General features: G+C 34.0%; 1 protein-coding gene across 1 annotated transcript in view; it reads left to right on the plus strand.

The window, feature by feature from the left end:
* Positions 1-26,543, plus strand: part of LOC108740461 (neurexin-3-like) — a 117,919-nt gene that overhangs the window by 16,953 nt on the left and 74,423 nt on the right. The window contains exon 2 of the mRNA XM_018474789.1: positions 3,212-3,265. Coding sequence (XP_018330291.1) covers positions 3,212-3,265 — 54 coding nt within the window. The remainder of the gene's footprint in view (positions 1-3,211; positions 3,266-26,543) is intronic.

Genomic DNA, 26,543 nt, shown 5'->3' on the forward strand with positions numbered 1-26,543 from the left:
GGTATATATATATATGTACGTAAATAAAACATCCTTTAAATATTAAAAAACAAATAAGCAATTTCCGATTCCGAAGGATTCAATATTCCACGAAATAATAAATTATTAGGGATTTCCTTTCCTTTTGTCTTGCCTCAATGAAGTTGACCTTAATGAAAATATGTTTCTTTTTTTTGTAAGTATCTCATACCTATGGAAAGAAGCTTTTATGAAAATTAATTAAATTTTATAATACCTACCATTAAAATTATTATGAACTAAATTCTAACTAACAAAGTTATCAACGATTAGTGTAACGGATTTTCCTTTCGAAGACAAATAAATTACTTTTTTCGTTATTACTTCAGACACAGCTTAATTTCATAGCAATATTATTTGTTAATAACACCAAAAAACGTTGAAGTCTCTGAATTGTTATTGTTACCTTATTTGCAAGTATCAAAGACCTTCATTTGTTGCAAAACAGTTGAAAAGACAAGGAATGGTTGATTTATACGAAGTCGTAGAAGGGCCAAACATAATTTTTTTTTTCGATTTGTAACTCGAAATTTCGACTTGCAACTCTTAATTTCGGTTTGTAACACAACCCATCAGTATAAGACGATAGGCTTTCAGACGTTTCGTTGGCAACTGTATCCGAAATCTTCAGCGCCCACGTTTCAATGTAGTATCACTGAAGATGTTAACCGCAATTACCAACGAAACATCTGAACCTAACAATCCATTTAGATCACGGTTTTTCAGCCCGAATCATAATTTTACTCATCAGTGTTGTGATGATTATTGCTCGTTAATGAATTGTTTATTAGGTTAGAATTGAGTTAGATAAGATTGGTTCAATTGTTGTTCAACAAAAAAGAACAGTACATGACTGACTTCGTTCGCATTGTTTTTACATACCCCAAAAATTATTATAATACCCTAATTGAACTTAAAACTATCATTAGTTTGACTGTAAAATTACAGTAGGTAAACACAACATGAACGAAATATGTTGTAGTACCTACTGTTGTCCTTTCCTTAAATTGCTATGGCTTAAATTGGGATTGAGTTAGGTTACAATAGGTTGCGATTCAATAGGCATTTCGAGATGCAAGTCAAAATTTCGAGGTATAAGTCGAACTTTCGAGTTGCAAGTCGAAATTTCGAGTTACAAGTCGACATTTCGAGATTCAACTAGAACATTCAAGTTACAAGGCGAATTTTCTAGTTACAAGTCGATTTTTCGCGTTATAAGTCAAAATTTAAAAAAAAATATGTTTGGTCCTTCTACGCCTTCGTAGGTTTACAAGTACATTTTAGTTTCTGATTTTTATTTTTTTTTTTCAATACTACGAATAAATTAACTTTTTGACTACAAAATCATAAGGATCCGTTAATAGGTAACCCCAAAAACACTTCTATGTATGTCCCTGTTGAAAGGCAGAATGCAGTTTCAACCAAAATAAAACCAATCATTTCAATGCGCAAACAATTCGTTTTAATGTTGGTAACTATGTTAAAGTTAAAACCAATTACTTTTAATGTGCTAAGTATGAATTGTATTGTTATGGTGGCAAAGTTAATGTAATTTTTTCGAAGGGAAATTGTATATTTCATTAACTAGTTTGCCGTCCCTCTTTCTCTATATCTCTTCCTCCGTTCCTATCTCTTTGTAAATTATTTTCGTTGTGTCACCACCCAAACAATTTGCCGTGGTCCGGAGAGTCCTTAATTAATTTTCCCAGAGGCTCATGTTGGATGTACAATAATCCTTTGAGGGCTGCACTGGTTGTTTGCGGACCAAGTGTTGGCGAAATTCGAGATCACTTCCGGACAAAGTTTTTACGTTGGTAATTGTATTGTAGTTTTACTTATAATGAATTCATGTGAGAGATGCTCGTCGTCTTCAAAAAAGCTGCAAACGATTAATTTAAATAACAAAATCTAACCGTTGCATATGCAGTGTTTCTAATTATCGAAAAAAAATTGAAAAAGAGGCGCAACCATACACAGAAATTTGCAATATTAGAGAGCTTTCATCGTAAATAAAATAAGCTCTTCTTCAGGCTTTTAAAAGTAGGTACCAGTATTTTTTCGTTCTTTATATGGAAAAACAGTGTTGAATTTTATAAACAACAATGTGTTGTTGTTTATCCGAAATGTATATGTTATACAATATTACAAGTTTTATCACAAACGCAATATACTTATCAATGTTTTTCTACATCATTATTCCAAAAAGAATAGAAAAACGCAAAAAATCAATTGTCCGGGTGAAAAATATAGACAGTGAAAAAGCTTATGTGTACGCGTACTTTACGTTTTTTTTTTATTTAAAACCTTTTAATCCCAAAATTTTGAGAACTCGGTGTCTATATCCAATCCATACCGACAAAACTGCATGATACACAAAAAAGAAGCAAAAATAAACAGAAAAAGACTCGCATAAAATACTGGTTTAGGAAAAATGACGATTGTATGCATGATTATTGTAGTTGCAGAAGGCAGAAGGTGGGTGTATTATTCGAGAAGATGTTTTGCTGCAATAGCTGCAGCATAAGGTCGTAAAGACAAACATTCAGTCTTATTGTTTAGAAGAAAGAAGTTATTTCATAATTTTGTATGTAGTATCATCATATCACCATCTAGCATCATGGGGTCGTTAGTCTTAAGACTGGTTGGTTAGGTTAGGTTAGGTTAGGTTAGGTTAGGTTAGGTTAGGTTAGGTTAGGTTAGGTTAGGTTAGGTTAGGTTAGGTTAGGTCATATCTGCTTAGAGCACGTCGAATGCTTTAAATTCACCTTTTAACGGTATTAATATACGGAAAAAATTCTCAAAAGGTGGCGTAAGCGAAAAATTGGCATGTCTAGCTATCTCTATTATATCTATCCCCGAATAGTGAAGAGATCATGACCGATCGACCAGTAAACTACACCTGCATGTTTTTTGTACGTGTACGTTAATTGTTCGTATATACGATGTGGTTGTCTACATATGTATTTTAGTATTTCTCAGTCTTTTGCAAATCATTACCATTTAAAGGCACGTCCCGCCACTGTGTTATAGGCTTTCGTATGAACAGGAAATGTAGGGCAACGGTCGCAACCGACCCTTTATTACTTATTTGTTCAAGACATCTCGAGTTTTCGCCTTTTCACCGTCTTTCCGAACGCACATTTTAGCCAAGTATTGCTATTGACTGGAAATTTATTGAGTGTTCTTGTTTCAGTGTGATGGAGGAGCGGTTGCAGGAACTGAAGAAGTCTGTCTTCCCCAGTCGAGGGTAAGTAGCGAAAAGCTTACAATATGTGAGAAGAACCTCTTTATGACGTAGTCAAACAAGCAGTCGCTGTTTTACAGAGAAAATTACCTGAGATGCTGTGTATATGTTAACGGAATATGTGTAATCCGTCCTTGATTTTAGGAGTTATACACAATTCCTAGGAAATGTATATAATTCCTAAAATCGCCCAAAAATGTTTAAAACAAATTATATTAGACACATTTCCTAGTAAATCTATACATTTCCTAAATAGCAATCAGAAATGTATTACATTCAAAATAACAATGGGCAGACGGGGTTAGCGGAGCGACGGGAGGGTATTGCGTCATCCGATCAGACGATATTGTATTCACAGATAACTTTGATTCTCAGTTTACTAACGTGTTGTATTCACAGAAACTATTAGTTTTATACATTTCCTAGTACAATATCGAATTTCATACAATTCCTAGGAAATGTATACATTTCCCAGGATATGTGTGTATTAAAAAACCTTTGAAACAATATTTTATACACTTCGTAAATATCCTCGGAATTGTATACATTTCCTAGGAATTGTATACAATGCCTAGATTTCATGCATTTCCGGTAACCATATACTCTAGCGCAATTATGTCGTAAATGATTCATAAACTTGGGTGATTTTATTAATTAAATAAAAGGAAAAGTTTTGAAACCAATCTTTACAACAGTTCTTCGAAAACTATTATAAATAGAAATGCGGCTAGAAATTTCGCGCTGGATAGCTGCTTTATCTCTGAAGGTAAAATTAAACCTTTTTCACGGGTTGGGCTAACGATAGATACACCTTACGAGTCAAAGTAGGGGAGACCGGGGATGGTTGACTAGTTTTTTACTGAATAGTTCATATTTTTTGTGTTTTAATGTATATAGACAAGAAAAGCATGTTAATTGATAGAAAATCTATTAACCTAATAAAAATATGTAATATTTAGTTCTTAGTTTAGTATAATAGTGATGATTTAATGCATTTTACAAAATATTAAATCTTAGTCAATCTACCCCTGGCCCGGGGTAGGTAGACCATATGCCCGGGGTAAGTTGACTCATGTACCAGTAAGAGTCAAATCATGAGAAGGAGCAAATAATTAAACATTTTTTTAATATAACTGAACCTTTTGTTAAAAAATAAACTGGCTAAAGTTTCCTCTTCTAGATTAATAAAAATTTGTCAATTTTTTATATATTCCACTGTGTCCAGGGTTAATTCTGCTCTCGTCAATTTCGGATTCTGTTCTAATTTTTCTTTTAATTTGGCCACGTAACGATTTAAAAGTCCAACAAAAAGTTAATTTATGTGTTGTTTTCAACTACATATTTCATTGGGGTTGGTTGAATAATTATTTAACCAGCCCCGAAAAAAATTGGTCTACCAACCCCAGACGCCATTTTTAATTTTGATCGCATGGCTAGCCTAAACACTGCCGTTGACTTGAAAAATAAGATATGAAATATGATAAATGTGCCCTCATTAAACGCTAGGACTAATAGAAAAATGATTTACATAAAACGAGTAGGCATCAGATCAAAAAATACAATATATCAAAATATTACTTATGTAATTGAATTATGAAAAACATGTCAGTGTTCGAAAACAACGCACGACCGCGATGTGACGCTTCAGACAAATGAGCGGGACGCGAAATGTAATGCTTGGTTATGATCAGATGACAGTTCATACACTGTCGAAGAATTTTCGGTAGTTAGTCTACCAACCCCTATAGTCAACTATCCCCGGTCTCCCCTAACGCTAATTTACAATACAGTAGCAATTAAAAATTTGTTATGCTTGTACATAAATCAGTAAAAAATTTTTGTTTTTACAGTTTGTTAGTGTCTTAGATATTTAAACACATTTTCACATTTATTTAAAACCTTTGCAGTCAAACAACTATCAGTTATAAAGAGTTTATCAATCACTATTATCTTCAATACCCAAGTATAGGCAGAGTATAGATTAACGTTAGAATTTGTTTAATTCATGATTTCCTTCTATAAACAAGAGCATCAATCTTTCACAGTAAAAGTCTCAATTAAATATTTTGGGGTTGCAAAACTCCCTTTAAGACTTTAATTTTATTCGAGGAGAAGATGTTTTGCTGCAATAGCTGCAGCATAAGGTCGTAAAGNAATGGTTTTATTTTTGGAAATCAACAGAAATTTACGTAATTATCATTTAGCAATTTAAAATTATGCTAAAAAGTTAATAAAGTTAAGAGCAACTGGCACCCTCACCTATGTAAATTTTTAGCAATTGTTTTTTATGTTATTAAATAAAAGAAAGTTAATATATTTTTATGTTCAATTTTAAAGAAAATATATTTTTCTATTCGTAACAACATCATCTCTTCGTTTTTTCTCAATTACTGCGATATTCTAAGAAACCAAACAGTTTTCAGAAACCTAATTAGCTGAATTAGTTTAGTTTGTTAGTAATGAATGAGTTTTAAAAATTTTAGGTTCCTTGATAAGACAACTGCATAATTTTAGTTTGTGATAATACGAGATGCTTTGCAAAATATTTCGGAGAAATTTTTGATAAAATAATTCAAGAGTGCATAGAGAAAGTAGCACTAAACATAATTAATTAATGACAAGAATATCAGCATATACTTATGTGCTCTAAAACACCTCAACAATCGACACAATATGCTAGAAACATAGAAAGCCGAAAAATGCCTTTTATTTAATGTTATTTAATAAAATGTTTCACAAGAAAATTACCAAAGGCAGTAAAATTCTGTTAGTAACCACACTTTTTAATTTTATTGTTTAAAATGGCGTATTGTAGTAATTACAAACTCAGAGGTAACTAAACGTTTGAAAAATCAGATTTATAGTTTCAAAATAGTTCTCAGGTATTCGCAACTCTCATTTCCTTTTGAGTTTACCCATAGAGGATAGAAAGCGTTCGTTTGCATTGCTGACAATTCGAATCGAAATTTATTCGTTACAAACTAACACATTTCACGAACGAATGCAAACGAATGCGAACGAATGGCAACATTTTTCAGATGTATTCCCGACCTTAGAGCTTTCAAATCGCCACTACTGATAACACGTTGTTGCGGGCGAACTTTGTAACGATTTATTGACTTTCAAAAACGCAAATGTTCAATCATCTGCAAGTGAGTTGATGGCTACAGTTTTCTAGGTGCGGGTCACATTATTGATTAAATTATGCAGGAAATCGCTGTATTAGAAAAGAAATTCTGGAATGTGGTTCAGATGAAAATTAGCCTATTGTAACTAGCAAATTAACGTTGATTTCTAACAATCAATACAAGCAAAGGAAAATGTTTCTTTCTTCATATAGTTATTACAGCAGTTACTGAATGCCAATCATGTAACTTTTTATACCCCTAAAATAGTATAATAGTATTTTTTTTTTCGCATTGTGCAATATCAGATTTTTTTAGTAATTTGGTCTTTTGGACCTTATGTATAAATTAATGTAATATAAATAAAAAATCTGCTGTGTTAAAATCTGCTGAGGCTAAAGTTACAACATGGAAGCTTTTGCCCACGGCTTCGCTCACGTTGATGATCAAAATACTTGTCAAAGATCATCAAAAATACAATAATTTGTTAAAAAATAGTCCTGGCCACGATTATCAGGATAAAATTTAAGTTTCTATTTTTCTAGGTTAAACATACACTTTACGTAGAATAACAGTAAATACGGTCCTCCTTTATCGACATGAAAAGAAATTTTTCTATTTCTCGGGAATAGTATCTTTTTGAAGTGAAACTTCTTTACGCACGGTAGGGTAATTTCGTTTCATGCGAGTTGGTATGTAACGAAATCATAAAACGCATTTCCCCCGCTGTCTGTTCCTATGTATGCTTAGATCTTTAAAACTGTGCAACGGATTTTAATGCGGTTTTTTTAATAGATAGAGTAATTCACGAGGAAGGTTTATATGTATCATACATACATAAGATAGTCGAGAAACACTGATAATTTTAGAGGTTTGTAATGTGATGTCGTAAATAAACACATTTTTTGCGCTTACATTGCAAACGCTGGCTGAACCTTACGAGATAAATCAAAATAATATACTACAGTACTGTACACCTTAAAAAGGTCTACAAAAAAGTCCGGGATGGTATATGTCTATCTCTTAGGGATAACCCACAATAACCTTTTTTATCCTTTACTTTTTACGAGAAATAATGGCTTGTTTACGAAGCGATTTTGTACTTTTAAATACATTGTACATTTAATATAGATCAATATGGCCCTTTACAGCATGTAATTTAAACCAATTCCTTAATCCCTATCCCGGTATGTTTGTGTGTTTGAAGAAGTTTCACTTCAGTAGCGTGTTGTATAATTACACGTTGTATTTTTTTTCTAGATAAACCGTACCATATGTCCTTTCCTGTACCCCTGACAATGTGTATACAAAATTTCATGATTATCGGTTGAGTTGTTAAGGCATGAAATGGAAATAAACAAACAAACATTCGCATTTATGACATTTAGTTAGGATTTTCCCAATTTGACACTATTTATGCAATTATTTAAATTTAAATGACAATGTATTTAGTGCCACAGTATAACTATTAGCGGATACTGTTTTAGTTTTTGGTGAACAGAGATTCGACTATTTGGCAATCGATCAGGAACAACAGAACACCGTTTCTTGCTTTTTGCATTTGTATGAGTCAGTTACAAAATTCATGTTTTTCACTCGCGTAACGAACTTTTGATGTTGATTTCGATTTGCTTTGTGTTTGGGTTTTGTAAACGTGGTCGCAGAGCTTCACTAGGCAAAATAATTAGTTTACCTACGTTCGCATCGAATGACTCTGGAGCGAATGTTCTCCAGGTGCAAACGTCCAGTAAAAGCAGGCTTTTCAAACTCCAAACAAAAATACACCCCACTGACTCATATGTAACCTGCAGTTTTCCTAATAAATATTTACACATATACATATATCTATATTACAGCGTGCGATCTTTATCGAAAATTTACTACCTCTTGCTTTTACCTGAAACATAAATATATCAACCCACGAAAGCTAAGAGAAAATTGGATTACATATTCACCTTTTTTACATTCAATTAAATTAAAAACTGTGAACAAAAATGTTAATCAAAACATATTCCGTCGTACACCGTTGGAAATAGTATTTCTGAAACGAATTTACCAACAAAAAAGTAACAGTGTAATTGCATTTCAGTAATGGTGTGTGAAAAGTTAACAACTGCTGCATAAAATTTCTGTTTCATACAGGATTTTATGCATTAACCTTTATGCCATGTAAGATTTGAAGTTTCTGCGCTTTTGTGTTCTGTACAAATGTAAAATATTAATCTAGAATCTGTAATTATATTTATATAGCTTCTAAGGCTAAGCTTCAGGTCGTCTGCAAAGAACACGGCGCGACACCAGGAAACAGTTATTTCTAAAATTTTTATATCTATTGTGATAAATTTTTATTTAATTAATGGAGTTATCAGCGGCGTAACTATATCATCTGAAGCCCGTGGCAAATTCATCGGGTGCGGCCCTCCCTTGATATTAAAAAGCTTCACGTTGTAGAAAAAGAAAAATCACGAAGTAACGTAGACATGTATACTCACTCATTATCATAAGGTTGACTGGTTCGACACGTACCTCTACTCTTTCCTATCCTGAGCTAAGCATTTCCCTAAAACTAGAACAACCCACATCCTTAACTATTTGCGAACAGTAATCTAATACCTATACCCCTCCTTACTCCTATTTCTGCCTCTAATATGTCCCTGACTAGACCTTCATGCCTGAGAAGGTGTTCTACCAACCTATCTCGGCTATTGTTCTAACACTATTGTAATTATTGTGTGTATTTTTGGTTAATTATCTAAATAAATTTTAATGCAAACAGAGTAGGTTTCAAAAAATAATATTTCCAGCAAAATATTTACGCATTATTAAAATTCATTTTTTCGGGCTTTCTGTCTAGCGAAATTGTTCCACTTGATCATTTAGTTCTTTAAAACTACCCTTATCAGTAACATATCACAAAGATTGAATAATTTTCACACCAAAACATGATTCACGTTGATTTTTGCTCATATCTGGTTGTGGTTGTTCTGGATCTGAATATTCATTGTTGTCTGGAAGAAGTGCAGCGTTAAATAAAAATGAACTTAGAGCAATGAACGCGTTGTAAATGTGAGCGATGTGTTTTTCTTATGAATGTGTTCAAATCTTGATAATTAATTCTTCGATAAATTACTAATCAAGAGATTAATATGTTTTAGCTTCATAGAGCTAGTTTTATCAATTGTGTATTGCGCTGTGCAATCCTAGAATCTAAAACCAAGATTGAAGAGAATAGTTATCATTTTTATCTTGAGACAATCTTCGCAACTGGAGCAACATAATCTGTAACTATTTGCAAACAGTAATCTAGTGTAGGTCTACATCTGCCTCCCATAACTCCTGGTTTTGCTTCTGATATGTCTCTAACTGGACCTTCGTGACTAAGAAGGTATCCTACCAACTTATCTCATCTATTGTTATTGACATCCGTAGCGCCCTCTGTTTTCCTACTCGTTTTAATACCTCGACAATTTTAAACGCGCAAAGAACACGGCCCTCTCTATTTCCTAAGTTTCTATCCTGCCATTTTCCAGTAGGACGATGAAAAACTTTAGAAAAAACTGTGGAGGTTTTTAGGTTTTTATAGCTTTATTAAAAAAAATCTTTATTAGGTTCAATTAACTATTTTGGGAATGACATACTGTTTTTGAATATCCAAGTAAGTCGAAACTGGTAAACGCCTACGGAAACGTATCGTGTGCGCGTCCGACGTGATTTTGATTTATTATGGATATACCGTTGAGGCTTGATTAATAAGTTATTTATGAACTTCTGCTAGTATTCTTCAGTCTTAGCGTTTTTATTAAGTCGTATTAATGACTTTAGAAGTATAACAGTATTCAAAACCGAAAAAAGCTTTTTGTTAATTATAGGCTATTGTTGTTTGATTCATATCTTCCTTCATACTTGTTTCCAAAAAAAAAAAATGAGTGGGAAACAAAGCAATATTCAAAATAATAAGGTGCTGGATTGGTAAATTATTTTGGTTTGTATGAACTCACGCAAGTCCAAATATGAATTACTGCTGGTACAACATTCGACCCAATTTCCGTTAATTGGTTTATTATCACGGTCTCAATCACTCTTGGTTGTGGTTTATTTTATCGTCATGCGGTACGAATTAATAACTACCTGCTTCATGGATTTTCCTGTGTAATGAGCGAAGAAAATGTGATTTGGTCGTTTAGAACGCGACATCATAACATTAAATTTACAGTAAGTACATATTCGCAATATCGTTATGATTAAATGCACTTAACGGTAGATGACTTAAAAACGAAGATAAGTGTTATCAAATGAGCAAAGGGTTAGATTTTTAAACACGAATAACTAATTTATTTAGTTTTCAAAAGAACATATACTATTACACTGTAGATGACTATAGTCGCTCCGGTTTAATTTTGTCAGTTTTGGATTATAAAGTCAAAACTGTAAATATTTTACTCTATTATTTATTACTGGAACAATAAAATTACGAACCAGTATATCTACCACAGAAAAGAGAAAGATACCCTTATCTTTGGCGGCTAGTCGCAGATAACGAACACTGCTGGTAATTTATAAAATTTGTGTATCTTTCTCTCTTTAATATTTAAACAGTTTGCAGAGTTTTTTATTACTTTACTACCGATTATTTCATGAATCTCAAATAAATTATAGTTAGTACAGTCAATTAATTCAAAAAAGAGAGTCAACCTCGGCATGAGAGATAATAAGCTGTAAATTTGTACAAACGTTTGTTATGGCGTTCTGAAAATTATGTCAAAGGCCACATAACATCTCGCGAACGCGTCTTAAGATATTCAAGGTCAAAGGTCACTAAAATCGATTTTTCGCTAATATCATCCTTCTTGTGGTTTTAATGACGTATCAAACCGTTTAAGGATGTTTGGAAGGTACAATCGAAGACAAGAGTACATAAAATTAGAAATTCATGATTAATTAGGTTTTGCAGCATATCGTTAGGTAAATAAATACTGTCTATACCAAAAAAAAAAGTACATGGTTTAAGATAAAATTTGGAATTTGATCAAAAACTTTGAATAAAAGAAGAAATAACGAATAATATGGAAAATTTTTGACTGACTTTTGGCAGTGAATATGCTTTGATTTCAACTTCGAAACAAAAAAATATTTAGTTTCAATCTCTATTAATAATGAGCGTAAAACTTTTTAATATGTTTAAATAATAATTAAAACTTTAAAATTGCATTTATTTCAGACAATTATAAATATTATCATTATATTATCAAGTAAAAACGAGATTTTCAGCTAATTTTTCATTTTTTCCTCGATAACCATTTAGTGAATTTGAATAACCTTACGCTAAAGGGGTTCTCCAGAGTTCAAGTTACTTATTATAAAAGTTTTTCTGTTAACAAAAATAAATTTAATCTGTTCGGTTAACGAATCTCCATAAAATAACGTGTAAAATTACAATTTTTTAAAATTTTAACAGGAGTTTTAGAATTGAATGAGGAACGTTCTTCCAAATTTTTATTTGTCTCGTAGTATTTTGACATACCTCCCAAACACCCTTAAATAAAGAGAAAGATGCACAAATATAAAGCACCAGTAGTGTTCGTTAGCTGCGACTAGCCTATAAGTATAAGTGTATCTTTCTCTTCCTTGGGGTAGGTATACAGGTTGGTAGATTTATTATTCTACTAATACATAATATAATAAAAGATCTACAATTTTGACTTTATAATATAAAACCGACAAAATTAAACTGGATTATACTGACAAACTGTAAAACGAACTGAACTATCTCTTATAACTTTTAAGACTGTCCTGATCCTGGGGTTTGGTAATATTTATAAATTAAGTTTAGAAGAAGAATTCGAGGTTGGGGTAGATTGTCGTCGCCATGAATGTATTAGCATAGGATAGATATAGGTAACACATAATCGGTTTTAACGAGTTACCTGTAAAATAAACCTTTGACTATCTCTATCATAATAAACCAAAGCATCTGATCAACATAAACTTCTTATCACTAAGAACTGCGAAGAAATCGCATGATGATTTTTTTTTGTTTTAGTTGTTGAACAGATTAACGGCTTATTAATTTTTTGTTTTTTATCACTGTTGGTCAAATTTTGATATCCCCTTGTTAGAAAAAATTTTATTAGCACATTAACACTATCCCAGATTTACATGATATAGTAATTATTATTAAGTTTGCCGCGTGAGTACACCGTTGCGACATCTGCAGTAAGAGTTACTAAACAGCTCTCGAAGCGCTAACGCTTTGGGCTTCTGCTATATTTTAAGATAATAGGAAGGTTATATAAATAATCATAGATACTGTATTTCTGTGTGATGCGTGGTATTTGCCATCTCCGAAATATTCGAAACATTCCCAAGCGGTATTTCCAATCAATGATTTCACTTGAAATAATCTTGCACTTATGTAAACAGTATCTTGATGAAAATTTTTTATGTTATGACTTACGCAAACAGTACTTCCGAATTTGTATTAAGTATATACTTGGATATTTTAATAACATATGCCACTATATAATAAATAATAACTGTAAGCGTCGAACAATTTCAAAATGAGTGCTATAGCTTCTTCCAATTAAACGTAATGGCTATTGAAAGATTTCAAAAACGCCAAAATGATGATAACACTGCAGAGTATCTCATTCCGCCCGCGTGTAAAGTCGAAGTTCCTACTAATAAATAAAATAAATTCTTCGATTCCTGAAGTATAAAATGGTATAATTTAATTTTCGATATATTTGGTAGTTTTTGAAGTACCTACAACACAATTTCGTTATCACTGAGTTTTATAGTAGCAACCCCAACATATGAAGCAGTTTTACAGATGTTGTATGAATGTATTCTCTCTTAATTTTCTAAAATAACAATTTTCGTTTGTCCAAACGTTAAACACGCAATAAACTTTTGAACAAGTATTTACAGTGTCGCATTTCCGTAATGAAAACAGAAACTCCACAAAATCCGCATTCTAGCGTCAACACCTCATTGAAATACGTTTATATAATTAACGAAAATAATGAGAATTCGCTTCCAGAACAGTCGCTAGTTTTTGGTAGAAAGTCGCCAATATAAATAGAAAACCCACGCTATAAATATTATACAACACGCTATATCGTGAAATATGCGCTCTTTCTGCGAAATTCAAAAATAATTTATCGTACTTACATAATTTTTCCATTCCGTGTAAACTCCAATCGATATGCCGTTTACGTGTTTGTGATTCAAAGTGAAATATTTTTACCTAGCTTTCTGTATCTATTCAATGAATGGTAGAAACTATATTAATTGCTTGAAAATTGGCTTTCAATGTCGGAAACAAGAATCGATAATTTCCGATGAATTGTATAACAGAAAGCAATTTATTCAGATAAGTAATTTTATAGCAATTAATACGTAAATTCGTAATCTGTTTTATCGTTTATTGTCCTTCCGACAACATCAGTAACTAATAATCAATCATTCATCGACTTGTACCTTTGAAAAAGTCATTCAATTTACATCCATGGAAATATTCTAGCTTTATAAGTATAAGCCAACCTCAACAGTTAACTTTCAGTCAGGAATATACCGATCTTGTCTTGAAAACCAATACAATATCAAGAACAAGATGCTCATATAAGTTCAAAATGAAGTTAAAGATGAGCAAGTCGAGGCTTATCTTGTCAAAGCCGCTTGCTCAAGACTTTAAGTAGATATATCTCACATATAACACATATACGTACAATATATTAAAAAAAGTAGTAGGAACACATGCATAATAGGTAATTGCTTCATATACCCATATAAATCTTACTACGATGTCGAGATCAATATTTCTTGAGGAAAGCTTAAATAAATAGACAATAACAGTATCACATACACAAAAAATTCTTTGAAGGAAAATGACACGGAATGTTTACTATTTTTAGATAACAAGGTTTCAGTCGATGAAAAAGGGTTAATATAAATACTTAGGCGAACAGGAAAACTAGAAACACTTATTTATATTTAAGTACATAATACTTATATAAATTTGTGACAATATTTCAAAAATGGGTCGGGTTTATTTCGACTAATAAAGTAATTACCTACGAGTTAAAGATAATACATAAGACGTTGAGTAATTGACATTACAAAAGTCCAGTTGTTGCATGTTTTACTTTGATTTCCGTCACGGAATTTTCTCATGGCATAAATGTGCATTTGTTTATATGTAGAAAACTTTTTATATTGGTGCAGGTTTTTAGTTTACCAAATCTGACCATCAGAAACACCCTTTTATGTTTGCTGTTATTAAATAGAATAATTAAAATTTAATTGGTAACTTCTGACTTCCCGAACTCATCCTTAGTCTTCGATGATGGCTACGACGTTATGTTAGTTTTTTAACAAAATAGCCAATATTTTCTTCAAATATTGAATAGATTCGATATTTAGGAACTTAATAAGATCTGAGGAAGCCAAGAGTGATGAAACAATTGTGTGTGTCTTAGTTTTATTTATTTTAATACTTTTTTATAGAAATTATATAACCCTTTTATTAATCAGCTAAATGACTGTCATAATTAGCTGTTCTTTACCCTATACTCAGCTTAATCAATTAATATAAACTTCCTAATTAATCCGAGTTAGCTTTTACTTATGTTTCTTTTGATCCTTTAACCTTCTTTTGTGCATCCGAAATAACTTCCAAGGAAATGGACTGTATTCATCAAAGGAAATTTTCTCGCCTTTTACCGAGCTTCAGAATTCTAAATTATAATATCTTAAAAAGATATACTTCTTAATTATTTTTCAAACGTCTTGGTATCCTTTCAGAACCTGAAAATCCTTCCGACACTCTTTTCAGTGAGTGCTTATCAACAGAGGTAGTCTGTAAAGTTAAGATGGCTGCATCTTCTATGTACTTAAACTTCTTGTGGACTTTGAAGGATTTTACAAAGACTTATTTATTCAAGACAAAACCTTCTTCATTCAAAGAGTTAATGCTGGAAATTGTGGCGTGCTGAATTGAAACTTTAAACAATTTGAAATGAAATAAGAACGCAAACAGACTGTTGTTTCAGAATAATGTGTTTACAAGCCGTCCCACAAGCAAATCCTCGTTCCTTTCAAATTTTATCTTTAAATAGGACGTTCAGCATCGTCAGTAATCCGCAATTCAAAATTTGAAAACACTCCAGTGGCATTTAGATATCAGGTTGTGTCAGTTTATTTTCGTAAATAAATGTCAACAAAATTTCTATAGCTGAATTTATATAATCTTTATTGAAAAGGAACATTAGGTATATTAAGTCAAATATGAGGACGAGAATAAGCATAGAGCTTAAGTTACTAATTCTTCCACTTCCAGAAGCCACCGTGTGTGGAGAAATGTCATTGTGGTCTTTAACCTTCAATCAATAGCCATTTTTGCTACACGACGTGAAACTCTAACCCAAATGGAAAATCGATAAATAAATTAAAATAATGACTCTACTAGCGTAATTAAAAAGAATCACTCGTGATTTAAAAATTAAATCAAATCAATCTTGTTACCCATATTACCTATTCATCTAAATCAAATAAACGACTTATTTGTTAAGCATTTTTCACATTGATACAAGCAGTTTTTCTCTAAATATTTCCATTAATGTTGACTCTTTTTCTGCCTCTGATGTTTAAACCTAAAATGCCGTTTTTCAAACGCGAGCTAATTTGTCAACAATCCATAGAATTTAAGCACAGTTTGTATATACCCTAAACAGTCCTCGATTTGTCCCAAAATCTCTCTCCTCATCACAATTTTCCACTTCATCTACATGTGCCCCGTTTATGTAACAGGTTGTACAGTGTCATCGTAAAACTACAGTGCAAATATATTCCGCACCTATACACTTTGGTAAAGCAATTATTGAACAGTCTTTGCATATAGCCGTTCAGCGCGCATAATGTTGATTTATGACCGCCTGTAAAAACGCCGACATTTTAACTGACATCCAAGGAGTGACCCTACTATTCAGAATATCTTTTCCATTTTTTTTTTATAATAAATACAAAAAAAGTGTACAAATTTCGACGTTCATCACATGGTATCTAATGCTGATTAACGAACTGAATGCATGCCACAGCCTATTCTACGATCTTTCCCCTACAAATAATTCTCGTTAAATCACCTTCAATGTATGGAAGGTATGTAATAAGAGAACAGGATAAACAGAATGCGTATGCGTTCACAGTCAATTATTTTAGTATTCCTTTGTTGTTAGTGGCTAATGAGCCACATGATTTAGTACGCCGTTGAATGGATTTAAATGTTACCGCAATATTTGCAGTATCTCAGCTGCAATTCATTTGATTTCTCTGTTAGCAATTGATTCGCATTTAATTGTCGATTAACGTGTGCGGTAGTTTCAGCGCACTTATGTGAATCGCGTTTTGTTTTTCAGGCGCAATGAAAATATTACTGTATGTATGTATGTCAGGATCTCATTTTTCAATTGAAAATGATCTTGTCGAATAACAATAATGAACTTACGGTAATAGTGGCAAATCTCTATAGACGATGTCGTAAGTACCATACATTGATTTCCATTTCATCGTCTATGTCTACATGTTACATATCTATCTATCTATTCCTGCTCTTTCCTGTATGATTTGGCCTGCAGTTTCTCTAACTTCGTCTACTACTTAGTTGCATCTACTACTCGTTTTTCCTTTTCTTTCCATTACTAATGCTTCTGTGATGTCTCCTTCTATCTTACCACCTTTTCGTCATCAGTATCAGCAATAGAGTACGAGAGTTATCATCAAGCCGCGCGTTTCCCGAGATGAAAATGTTCAGTCTTTCGGAGTTTGTGAAAGCGAGACTCGAGTCTCCGTCTTTCATCGAGTCTCTCTGGTGTCGCTGAGAGAGATTGTCTAGAGACTATCAAGAAACTGTCAAAAAAACTGTTTAGCGTCTCTGAACAAAAGACTCGAGTCGCTCACAGTCTCTAAACGAGAGACTCGAATCTTTCAATAAGTGGTGTCTCGATAGACATGGTTAAAATGTTTCAAAGTTCAACATATTTCAGAGATCCCAGTCTTTCTACGAGATACTCGGGACTCTCAATTTTTCAGTTTTATTCATTCAGTCTCTCTGTGAGAGACTCGAATCTCTGAATTAACAATTTTATCGTTCGAGTCTCTGATAGAGAGACTGTGAGAAGTAATTAAAAACACCTAGGCAATAACCGAGAGACTGTGAAAGACTGTGAGAGATGCTCTCAGAGACGCTGAATGACTCCGAGAGACTGAAAATTTTTGTCTAGGGTTTGTATATTCATCACTGTTTGTATTTATCGCTTAGTTTCACCAATTATCCTTACTTACCGATTGAAAGTATTGTACATATTGTAAACAGTTTAATAGACGTTACAAAAGTTACAGCGTTTTTAATCACTAAAAAATGCCTACAAACCTTAATTAGAAGACGTTTACTAATACTCAATCTGTAGAGCTTTATTTTCCGTTATTAGATGTTTACGATAAATACCAAAGGAATCATAATGTTCAAAAGTTGCACATGTGTTGATTACGAAAGGCAAATAATTACAAGTGCTTATTCAAAATTTTCAAATTTTTAAATGTTTATAGTTTACTAAATTTCCAGGTATCCACTTCTCATGTTCGCGTTTCAGCTATTCTCAATTAATAAGTAAGTCAAACGTGTGCTTTTACTGTGAGGACATTCTTGATGTACGCGGAAGCAGGAAAACTGCCGCTCGTATACGTTTTCTAATAAATAGTGAGGTAAACGCTGCTTCTATCAGATGTTAAAACGTTCACTCAATGTTAATTTGATTTTCTATCGCGAAGGTACAAAAAAAAAGAGAAACGAATCAAGCTAAGTGTATGCATTGCAGTTGCTAACTAAAAGGCGTTCTTTGAAAGGTTTGCACGTTGCGGAATTTATACCTACATAAAAAGTTGATTTTCCAGTAAATTGTAAAATAGCAAAAAAGTTTTTCAAAATTCAAAATAAATACCTGAACTAAAAGCATGAAATTTTTACATTCAATTGTCTCTTTCTGAGAAATACTTCGTTTTCAAAACGTTTTAAAAATTAATAAGTTTCATACTACCCGCATATATTCCGATTTTTTCCTGTTTCATTTTGGAAGCAAACTGAAATACATTCCTTAAACCAAACAAAATAATTCTTTTACCTGATTTTATGACTATTTGAACCCTCAGTTTTGAATGTGTACGTACCGAGCGGCATGGCCTAGAGGTTTAGACCATTGCTTAGCATTTGGGAGGACGTCGGTTCGATTCCGCTTTCGTCTGCCTTGGTCCAAGTTTTTCTGTGGTTTCCTTGGATCGCTTAGGCAAATGCTTTGGGCAGTAATATTCCACAGACAATCGACAATCTTTCACTCTCTTCTGTCTTCATTTCGTCCGTCTCAACTTTCTCACCCGAACCACCACTCACCCATTGTCCGGAGGAACTGCCCGCCCACCAGCATTACTGCCTGCACCCAAAAGTTTTAGTTTTTAATGTGTATGTATTATTAACGGCAAAGATTTTATGAATTTTACCCCCATTAGAAATTTTTTGTCACCATAGCAAAGGAGAAAGTTGAAGTACCAGTTAGTATTTTTTAGTAAAATTACCAAGCTGTCTTGCCAAGACAGTACCAATGAACAAACCAACCAATTGTCTTGGTCTGATCTTGCATATTCGCAAAATCAAGACCAAGACCGATTTTGCTAGATTAAAACATAGAAAAGTCACAGACTTCAAATATTATGAAAGTATTTTAGTGGACGCAAATACTTGATATATATCAAATGACCCTAGGCCACCGTTTATGATGGGTGAATAAATTAGGAAAAATAAAATAGAATAAAATTATGTAATGTAACAGGTCAATTGAAAAGTCCCCGGCCTAAAATAGTAAAACACATTTTTTTTTGCAAAATTCGTTTTTTTTATTCAACATAATTCCCTTCAAGGGTGATACACTGATTATAGCGATCCTCCAACTTTTCGATACCATTTTTGTAGTATGATTTGTCCTTTGCTTCAAAATAGGTCTCAGTTTCGGCGATCACCTCTTCATTCGACGAAAATTTTTTCCCAACGAGCATTCTTTTGAGATCTGAGAACAGGAAGTAGTCGCTGGGGGCCATAACTGGAGAATACGGTGGATCCGGAAGCAATTCGAAGCTCAATTCATGAATTTTTGCCATCGTTTTCAGTGACTTGTAGACGGTGCATTGTCTTGGTGAAGCAGGATTTTCTTTTTCTGCAAATGCGGTCGTTTCTCGGCGATTTCGTCCTTCAAACGGTCCAATAACGCTATGTAATAGTCGCTGTTGATGGTCCTTCCTTTTTCAAGGTAGTCAATGAAAATTATTCCACGCGCATCCCAAAATACAGACGCCATAACCTTGCCAGCCGACTGTTGCGTTTTTGCACGCTTTGGAGCGGGTTCATCGTGTGCAGTCCACTCCGATGACTGTCGATTGGACTTCGGAGTGAAATGATGGAGCCATGTTTCATCCATTGTCACATATCGACGCAAAAACTCGGGTTTATTACGCGTGATCATCTTCAAACACTGCTCTGAATCATCAACTCGTCGTTGTTTTTGGTCAAAAGTGAGCTCGCGCGGCACCCACTTTGCACAGAGCTTTCTCATACCCAAATATTCGTGAATGATGTGATGTATACGTTCCGTTGATATCTGTAGAGTGTCTGCTATTTCATTCAATTTCAATTTACGGTCATTCAAAATCATTTTGTGGATTTTTTTAATGTTTTCGTCCGTAACAGCCTCTTTTGGGCGTCCACTGCGTTCACCGTCTTCGGTGCTCATTTCACCACGTCTAAACTTAGCATACCAATCCTTGATGGTTGATTTTCCTGGGGCAGTGTCCGGAAATTCGTTATCAAGCCAAGTTTTTGCTTCAACTGTATTTTTTCCCTTCAAAAAGCAATATTTTATCAACACGCGAAATTCCTTTTTATCCATTTTTTTCACAATAACAAAAGTTGCTTCACTAAAAATGCTATAATTCACAAACTAATGATCTGACAGCCGTCAAATTTATAGACGCGTCTTTTGAATTTTAGGACTAACTGAAAATCATATGGATTTAGTTCTGGTGCCGCCATCTATGTGTCAGGCCGGGGACTTTTCAATTGACCCTAGTATTTAGGTATGGTTATGTGAAACTGCTATAACCATCTTCCTCATGAGCCAATTTGCGTACAGTAGCCTAGTCTAAGTCTACTTCTCCTCCTAATATGTCTTTAACTAATCCTTCATATCTAAGGTGTCTTATTAACTTATCTCACCTACTTCTTATCGATCCCCATAACGCCCTCTGGTGTCTTGCTCTCGTTAATAACTCCTCATTTCTAACCTTTCACATCTCAAATGCTTCTAATCTTTTGTTTTGCGCACCACCCACGGTAACAGGATGGGAGTTTTAGACAAAGGACTTCTGGATGTTCTCAAGTAAGCTACTCAAAATGTCTAAGAAAAAAACTGACGGTTACCTAACCCGAAAGCATCTCTTTTTAGCAATTACTACTAACTAAAGTAATGACGTACAACAAACTCATGTAACAAAACCGAGAGCCCCGATTGCAACGTTATTAGACGCAGCGTATTGACTATTCAATCCTCAAATAGTTGTTCTTTATGTGTTTATTTACATTTACTTTGTGACCCACCGTAAAAGGCCTTTCAAACTTTAACGGACGACCCCAATTGGCCGTCAGAACTGTCACTCTACGATTGTATTTTTCATGAGATTAGATCTTATATAAACGACTTCAGTAGGTACTATTTGCAATACCAAAAGAGTTCAGATTCGGAGGAAATCAAGACACTGTGATTGCATCTTTGTCTCAATATCAAGGCATGATTTGATTGTTGATTATTAAGGCGGACTTTTTATCATATATGTTGTTCGTTCTCCTTATTAGTCCGAAAACTGGTTGGGCACCTACATCTATTCCTTCGTATCCTGAACATTCTGTTTCTCTAACTAGTTGCGAACAATATTAAAATCTAGGTCTTGGTCTGCTCCTCCTTACTGTTGTTTCTGCTTCTAATATGTCTGTGACAACCCCTTTAATGTCCCAGAAGATATCCAACTATCCTATCTATCCTTTTCTTTATTGACTTACATAGGGGTTCTCTGTTCTCCTACCTTTCCATTCTTACCTTTTTATATCCACATTATTCCACATCATCCGCTTATAACACAACATCTCACACACTTCTAACTTTCTACTGTACATATTGCACACGTACAGAACCGGGCTGCATGACTTGACCATTGACATCGAAATATTACCGACGAATAAATAAGTGCTTGTTTATAGTAAGCACTACTGCCATTGTAGAGGTAGTTTAGAATCTTATGGGTCATGACCTTGCGTTACGGAGTGACGAAATTCCACCTGCTCATTAGTTTCTAGGTTTCTACTTCCCACTAAAAACATTGTCTGACTCTCGTCGTTTATATGATAGATAAACGAAGTAATGTTTTTAAGATACAGGTATAATATGGATGTAATAGCGGCCTACGACATTTTAAAATACCTCTATCGTCATATATAGTTTGCATCCAGAGCATTTCTCGCCATTTTATTTCCTCTTTACACTCACTGTTCATAAAGCAACATTTTTCAATAAATTCGAGTTTGATAAATAAATTAAAATAAATTAAATTTGTTTGCCGCATTCGTTTAAATAATAATAATTTTATTAAAATAACAGGAATACCATGATTATACGTGTTAAACTTTAGATACTCGTAATTACAATTTTGCCCACTGTGTATATATCATGAATATCCGCCTACTAAAAAGTTGGTAAAAATATAAATATATATCATTAATTTTCCTTCCAGGTTAGCGTCTAGAGAATAATTTATAACTGAAGTTTTTATTGCTGTTCTTCAAGGAAACTGTCACATGAAATTTATTAGTATAATGTACAGAAAAAGTGCCATATGGAGCTCTGTACTCGACATAATGCTTTTCTTTGGTAACTTTTCCTCAAAAACTTCTTCCTTAAATGCCTATAAGCGTAATTGCATGCATGGAGTTCAGTCATTAAATATGTAACAAGTTTATTTCCTTCGTATTTGACACCGAGTCGATTAAAAAAAATTGTGCATTATAACAGGTAAAATAATAACGCATTAATTTAAATTTGATGGTTCGTCAAAGCAGTACATATTTTTAATAAGGGAAGACTTAATGATTTTCTTTTTTACTCTTCTGTTAATATAATCTCATTTATCAATCCTGTTGTGCTTCTTCTTCGTTTGTTAGTTAAGGTAAATAAAATTGTTACTCGTTTTCCCATTTAAATGTGGTATTACATGAGGATACCGTGGATAGAGAAGATTAGAAACGAGAAGGTATTAGAAAGAGTAAGAGAACAGAGGCGGCTATGGAAATTAATCAAAAATAGGCTAGTTAGAGACATATTGGAAGCAGAAACAGGAGTGAAGAGGGGTAGAAGTGGATCTAGATCGGATTACCGTTGACAAATAGTCAAATAGACAAAGGATGTGGGATGTTCTAGTTTTAGGAAAGAGTGGAGGTACGTGTGATGATGATCCCATAAGCCTGCTAATATATCTTATGAATATCTAAATACCCATGAAGCATTATTTTCTCAATAGTTTTTTTGTATAAAAGAAGCATTTAATCGCTCAATACCAAATCAGAGCGATAAAGAGGATTTCTTTTTAATTGTGAATTTAAACAAATTTTATCTGTTATCAAAGTTAGGCTTATTGACCGTCGTCTGAAGATTTTTCGAGAAAAATAAACCAAAAACAAAAAGAAATTGCTTAATTTAAAAAGAACAGTTTAAAAGTAATTTAATTATTTGCCTGTCCTGTAAGTACCTAAATATCAAAAGTATACATCAAGAAAGTCATTTGCAAAAAATATATAAGTTTAATTGTTAAAAAAGATACATTATTTTTTTGTCAAGGTTAAGGAAAACCATATTGCGTCAAAGCATCCCTGTTGTAGCTTAAATGTGCAAACCACTCTTACTGTCACAACTTAACCTCCTCTGGAATAAAAAAAATTCTGTAGGTTAAATGTATTAAGTATATTAAAGTTCCCAAAAAATAATAATTAACGATCCCTGGAAAAGTCGGTGCTTTCGTCAAGGTTTTTGTACTTTATTTGGTGAACTTTAACACTCATTTTCATTAAAACGGACTTATTGTTTGAGAAAGAGAAAAATTCTTTTCGTAAGGTCATTAAGGAAAAAAGGCAAGGTGTGGAAGTGTTTTCCGTGGAACACTTAACGAATTTCTGCTGAACTTTTAGTCGGGTTTGTTCTTTGGAGTAGTAGAATGCGTGTTGGGTTGGGTAGTTACCTCAGCATTTCAAATTAAGATGATTTACATACACCTACTCGACAGTTTCATCCACGTAGTTAGAATTCAGCATACGGTTTCCAGTGGTGGGTCGGATTCGTTGGACGAAGGGCGGCGGCGAAAAGGGAGAGAAAAAGGAGATATGCGAGGTGTGGGGTGTCGGGGAAGGGAACAGTCGTAGTCGTTGGCAAAAGTTTAAAGTGAATAGCAAATGCATTTTGCTTTCATAAGTGCCGTTTGCATTCTTTTAGTGCCACCGCCCAAGGCCCTATATTCTTCTACTCAGTTTCTGTCTGATACTTTAAACTTTTCATTTTAAGTCATTCCCTTTGTAAAGTGGCACACGGATAAAGTTATGCAGGAACTGAAATCTGTTTGCTCACATTTAAAAAGCTCTCCCCAGGCCTGCATCTCTATGTCCTTTAGTAAAGTTGAGAAAAGTGTAAAATGTACTTTTAAAATCAGAACTGTACACGCTGGTTGATAGGTAAATCACAAACCAAACAGTCGTTTCATTACCTGCGCTTACATGTAAAGTATGTTGGAAATACATTGATAAATGTTTAAAAATTTCACCTTGCCATAATACGAGGGTGGATTGATAAGTTTCCGGCCTAACCAAGAGATGACGCCACTAGGCCTACCTTGAGGTGACATTCTATAGTACCATCCTTGGATAGCTTGTAGCTATAGTTTCAGCCCGATCTCTTTGCTAGTGTAGGTTTGACAGCACGCTGAACAAGACGCCTCTGTGGTTTTCGTAAAAATGGAAAAGCAGGAAAATCGTGCTGTCATCAAATACTTTTATTTGAAGGGGTTAACGCCGAAGGAAATTAAAAAAGAGATGGACTCAACACTGGGGACATCCTCCCCGTCATATTCAACCGTTAAGCAGTGGGTTTCCGAGTTTAAAAAGGGTCGTGTGAGCACCTCTGATGGGCCTCGCTCAGGACGCCCCGTTGAAGTCACAACTCCAGATATGATCGAAAAAATTCATCAAATAGTGCTGGGAGACCGCAGATTGAAAGTGCGTGAGATAGCTGAGACCTGTAAGATGTCATATGAACGTGTGCAACATATTTTGCACCAACATTTGCATATGGAAAAGCTCTGTGCAAGATGGGTGCCGCGTTTGCTAACAGTCGACCAAAAATTGATTCGAAAAAACATTTCTACCGCAAATTTGTCATTGTATAAGCGTAATCCAAGCGAATTTTTGCGTCGATTCGTAACCGTTGACGAAACGTGGGTCCACCACTACACTCCTGAAACCAAAGAACAGTCTAAACAGTGGATTGGACCAGGGGAACCAACTCCAAAGAAGGCAAAAACAATTTTTTCGACGAACAAGGTTATGGCTACTGTTTTTTGGGATGCAAGAGGTATTATATACATTGATTACCTTGCAAAGGGTAATACTATCACTGGTCAATACTACGCAGACTTATTGCAACGTTTGAGCCACGAGGTGAAAATTAAACGACCTCATCTGGCGAAGAAAAAAATCTTGTTTCATCACGATAACGCACCAGCGCACACGTCAATCGTTGCGACGGCTAAAATCAACGATCTAAAGTTTGAATTGATGCCGCACCCTCCTTACTCTCCAGACCTAGCCCCGAGTGACTATTTTCTGTTCCCTAATCTCAAAAAATGGCTTGGCGGTAAGAGATTTGCGGACAATGAAGAAGTAATCGAAGCTGTAAATGGTTATTTTGAGGAGCTTGACGAATCAGTCTATAGAGATGGCATTAATAGACTGGAACACCGCTATGAGAAATGTATCAGCCTTGGAGGAGATTATGTTGAGAAATAAAAAAAAAAAAATTTTTAAAAACCTTGTTTTTCTTGGTCAGGCCGGAAACTTATCAATCCACCCTCGTATATTTGAACCGACAATAGACTGTTGATAATGTTAAGAAATTGGCAGAAATCGGGAACAAGTCCTCAGTCTTATAAGACGGAGAGCTGGCTACAGAACAAGCAACATGTCTTTGTATACAAATTATCTGACTTTGTAGAGGATCGCCTGACCCTCAGAAGGTAGTCTGGAAGCTAAACGCGTAGGTAGGTGGCAAAATGTGTAGATTTTCCGACAAAAAAAATTATCAACCGGCAGCGCTGGAAATTCGTGTAAGTATTAAAGAGCATGTGAGAATATGGGAAAAAATTATCAGAAGACTAAGTAGAAGTCAAAGGGCACTCAGAAGCTTCCAAAATTGAGAAAAATGTCTTGCTACACCGAACTTCTGCAGCAAATTAGAAGATCACACTTGTGGAAAAATTCAACATTGTCAGATCCCATCGAATTCAAGTTTGAAACTTAGATATTAAGTACAATAAATATGAATTTCGATGATTTGAAGGAATAGAAGGAAAAGCAATTCGGACAACATTGATAGACCTGGAGGGCGGGCGCGGTGGAAACGAAAAGGTTAGGAGCGTTCGAAATGTGATATTACAGGCGAATTATGTGGAGACAGTGGATAGAGAAGGTTAGAAATGAGGAGGTATTAGAAAGAATAGGAGAACAGAGGCCTCTATGGATGTCAATAAGAAATAGGCGAGATAGACACCTCCTTATAAAGGGCCTTTTAGAGACATTAGAAACAGAAACAGGAGTTAAGAGGAGTACAGGTAGACTTAAATATAATTATTGGTCACAAATAGTTGAGGATGTAGCATTTAGAGAAATGCGAAAATTAACTCGAAATAGGAAAAAGTGGAGGTGCGTGTCCAATCAGTCTTAAGACGACCTTATGATGATGATGAGTAAAATA

The sequence above is a fragment of the Agrilus planipennis genome, unplaced genomic scaffold (genome assembly GCF_000699045.2).
Source record: "Agrilus planipennis isolate EAB-ADULT unplaced genomic scaffold, Apla_2.0 scaffold57, whole genome shotgun sequence".
NCBI lineage: Eukaryota > Metazoa > Arthropoda > Insecta > Coleoptera > Buprestidae > Agrilus > Agrilus planipennis.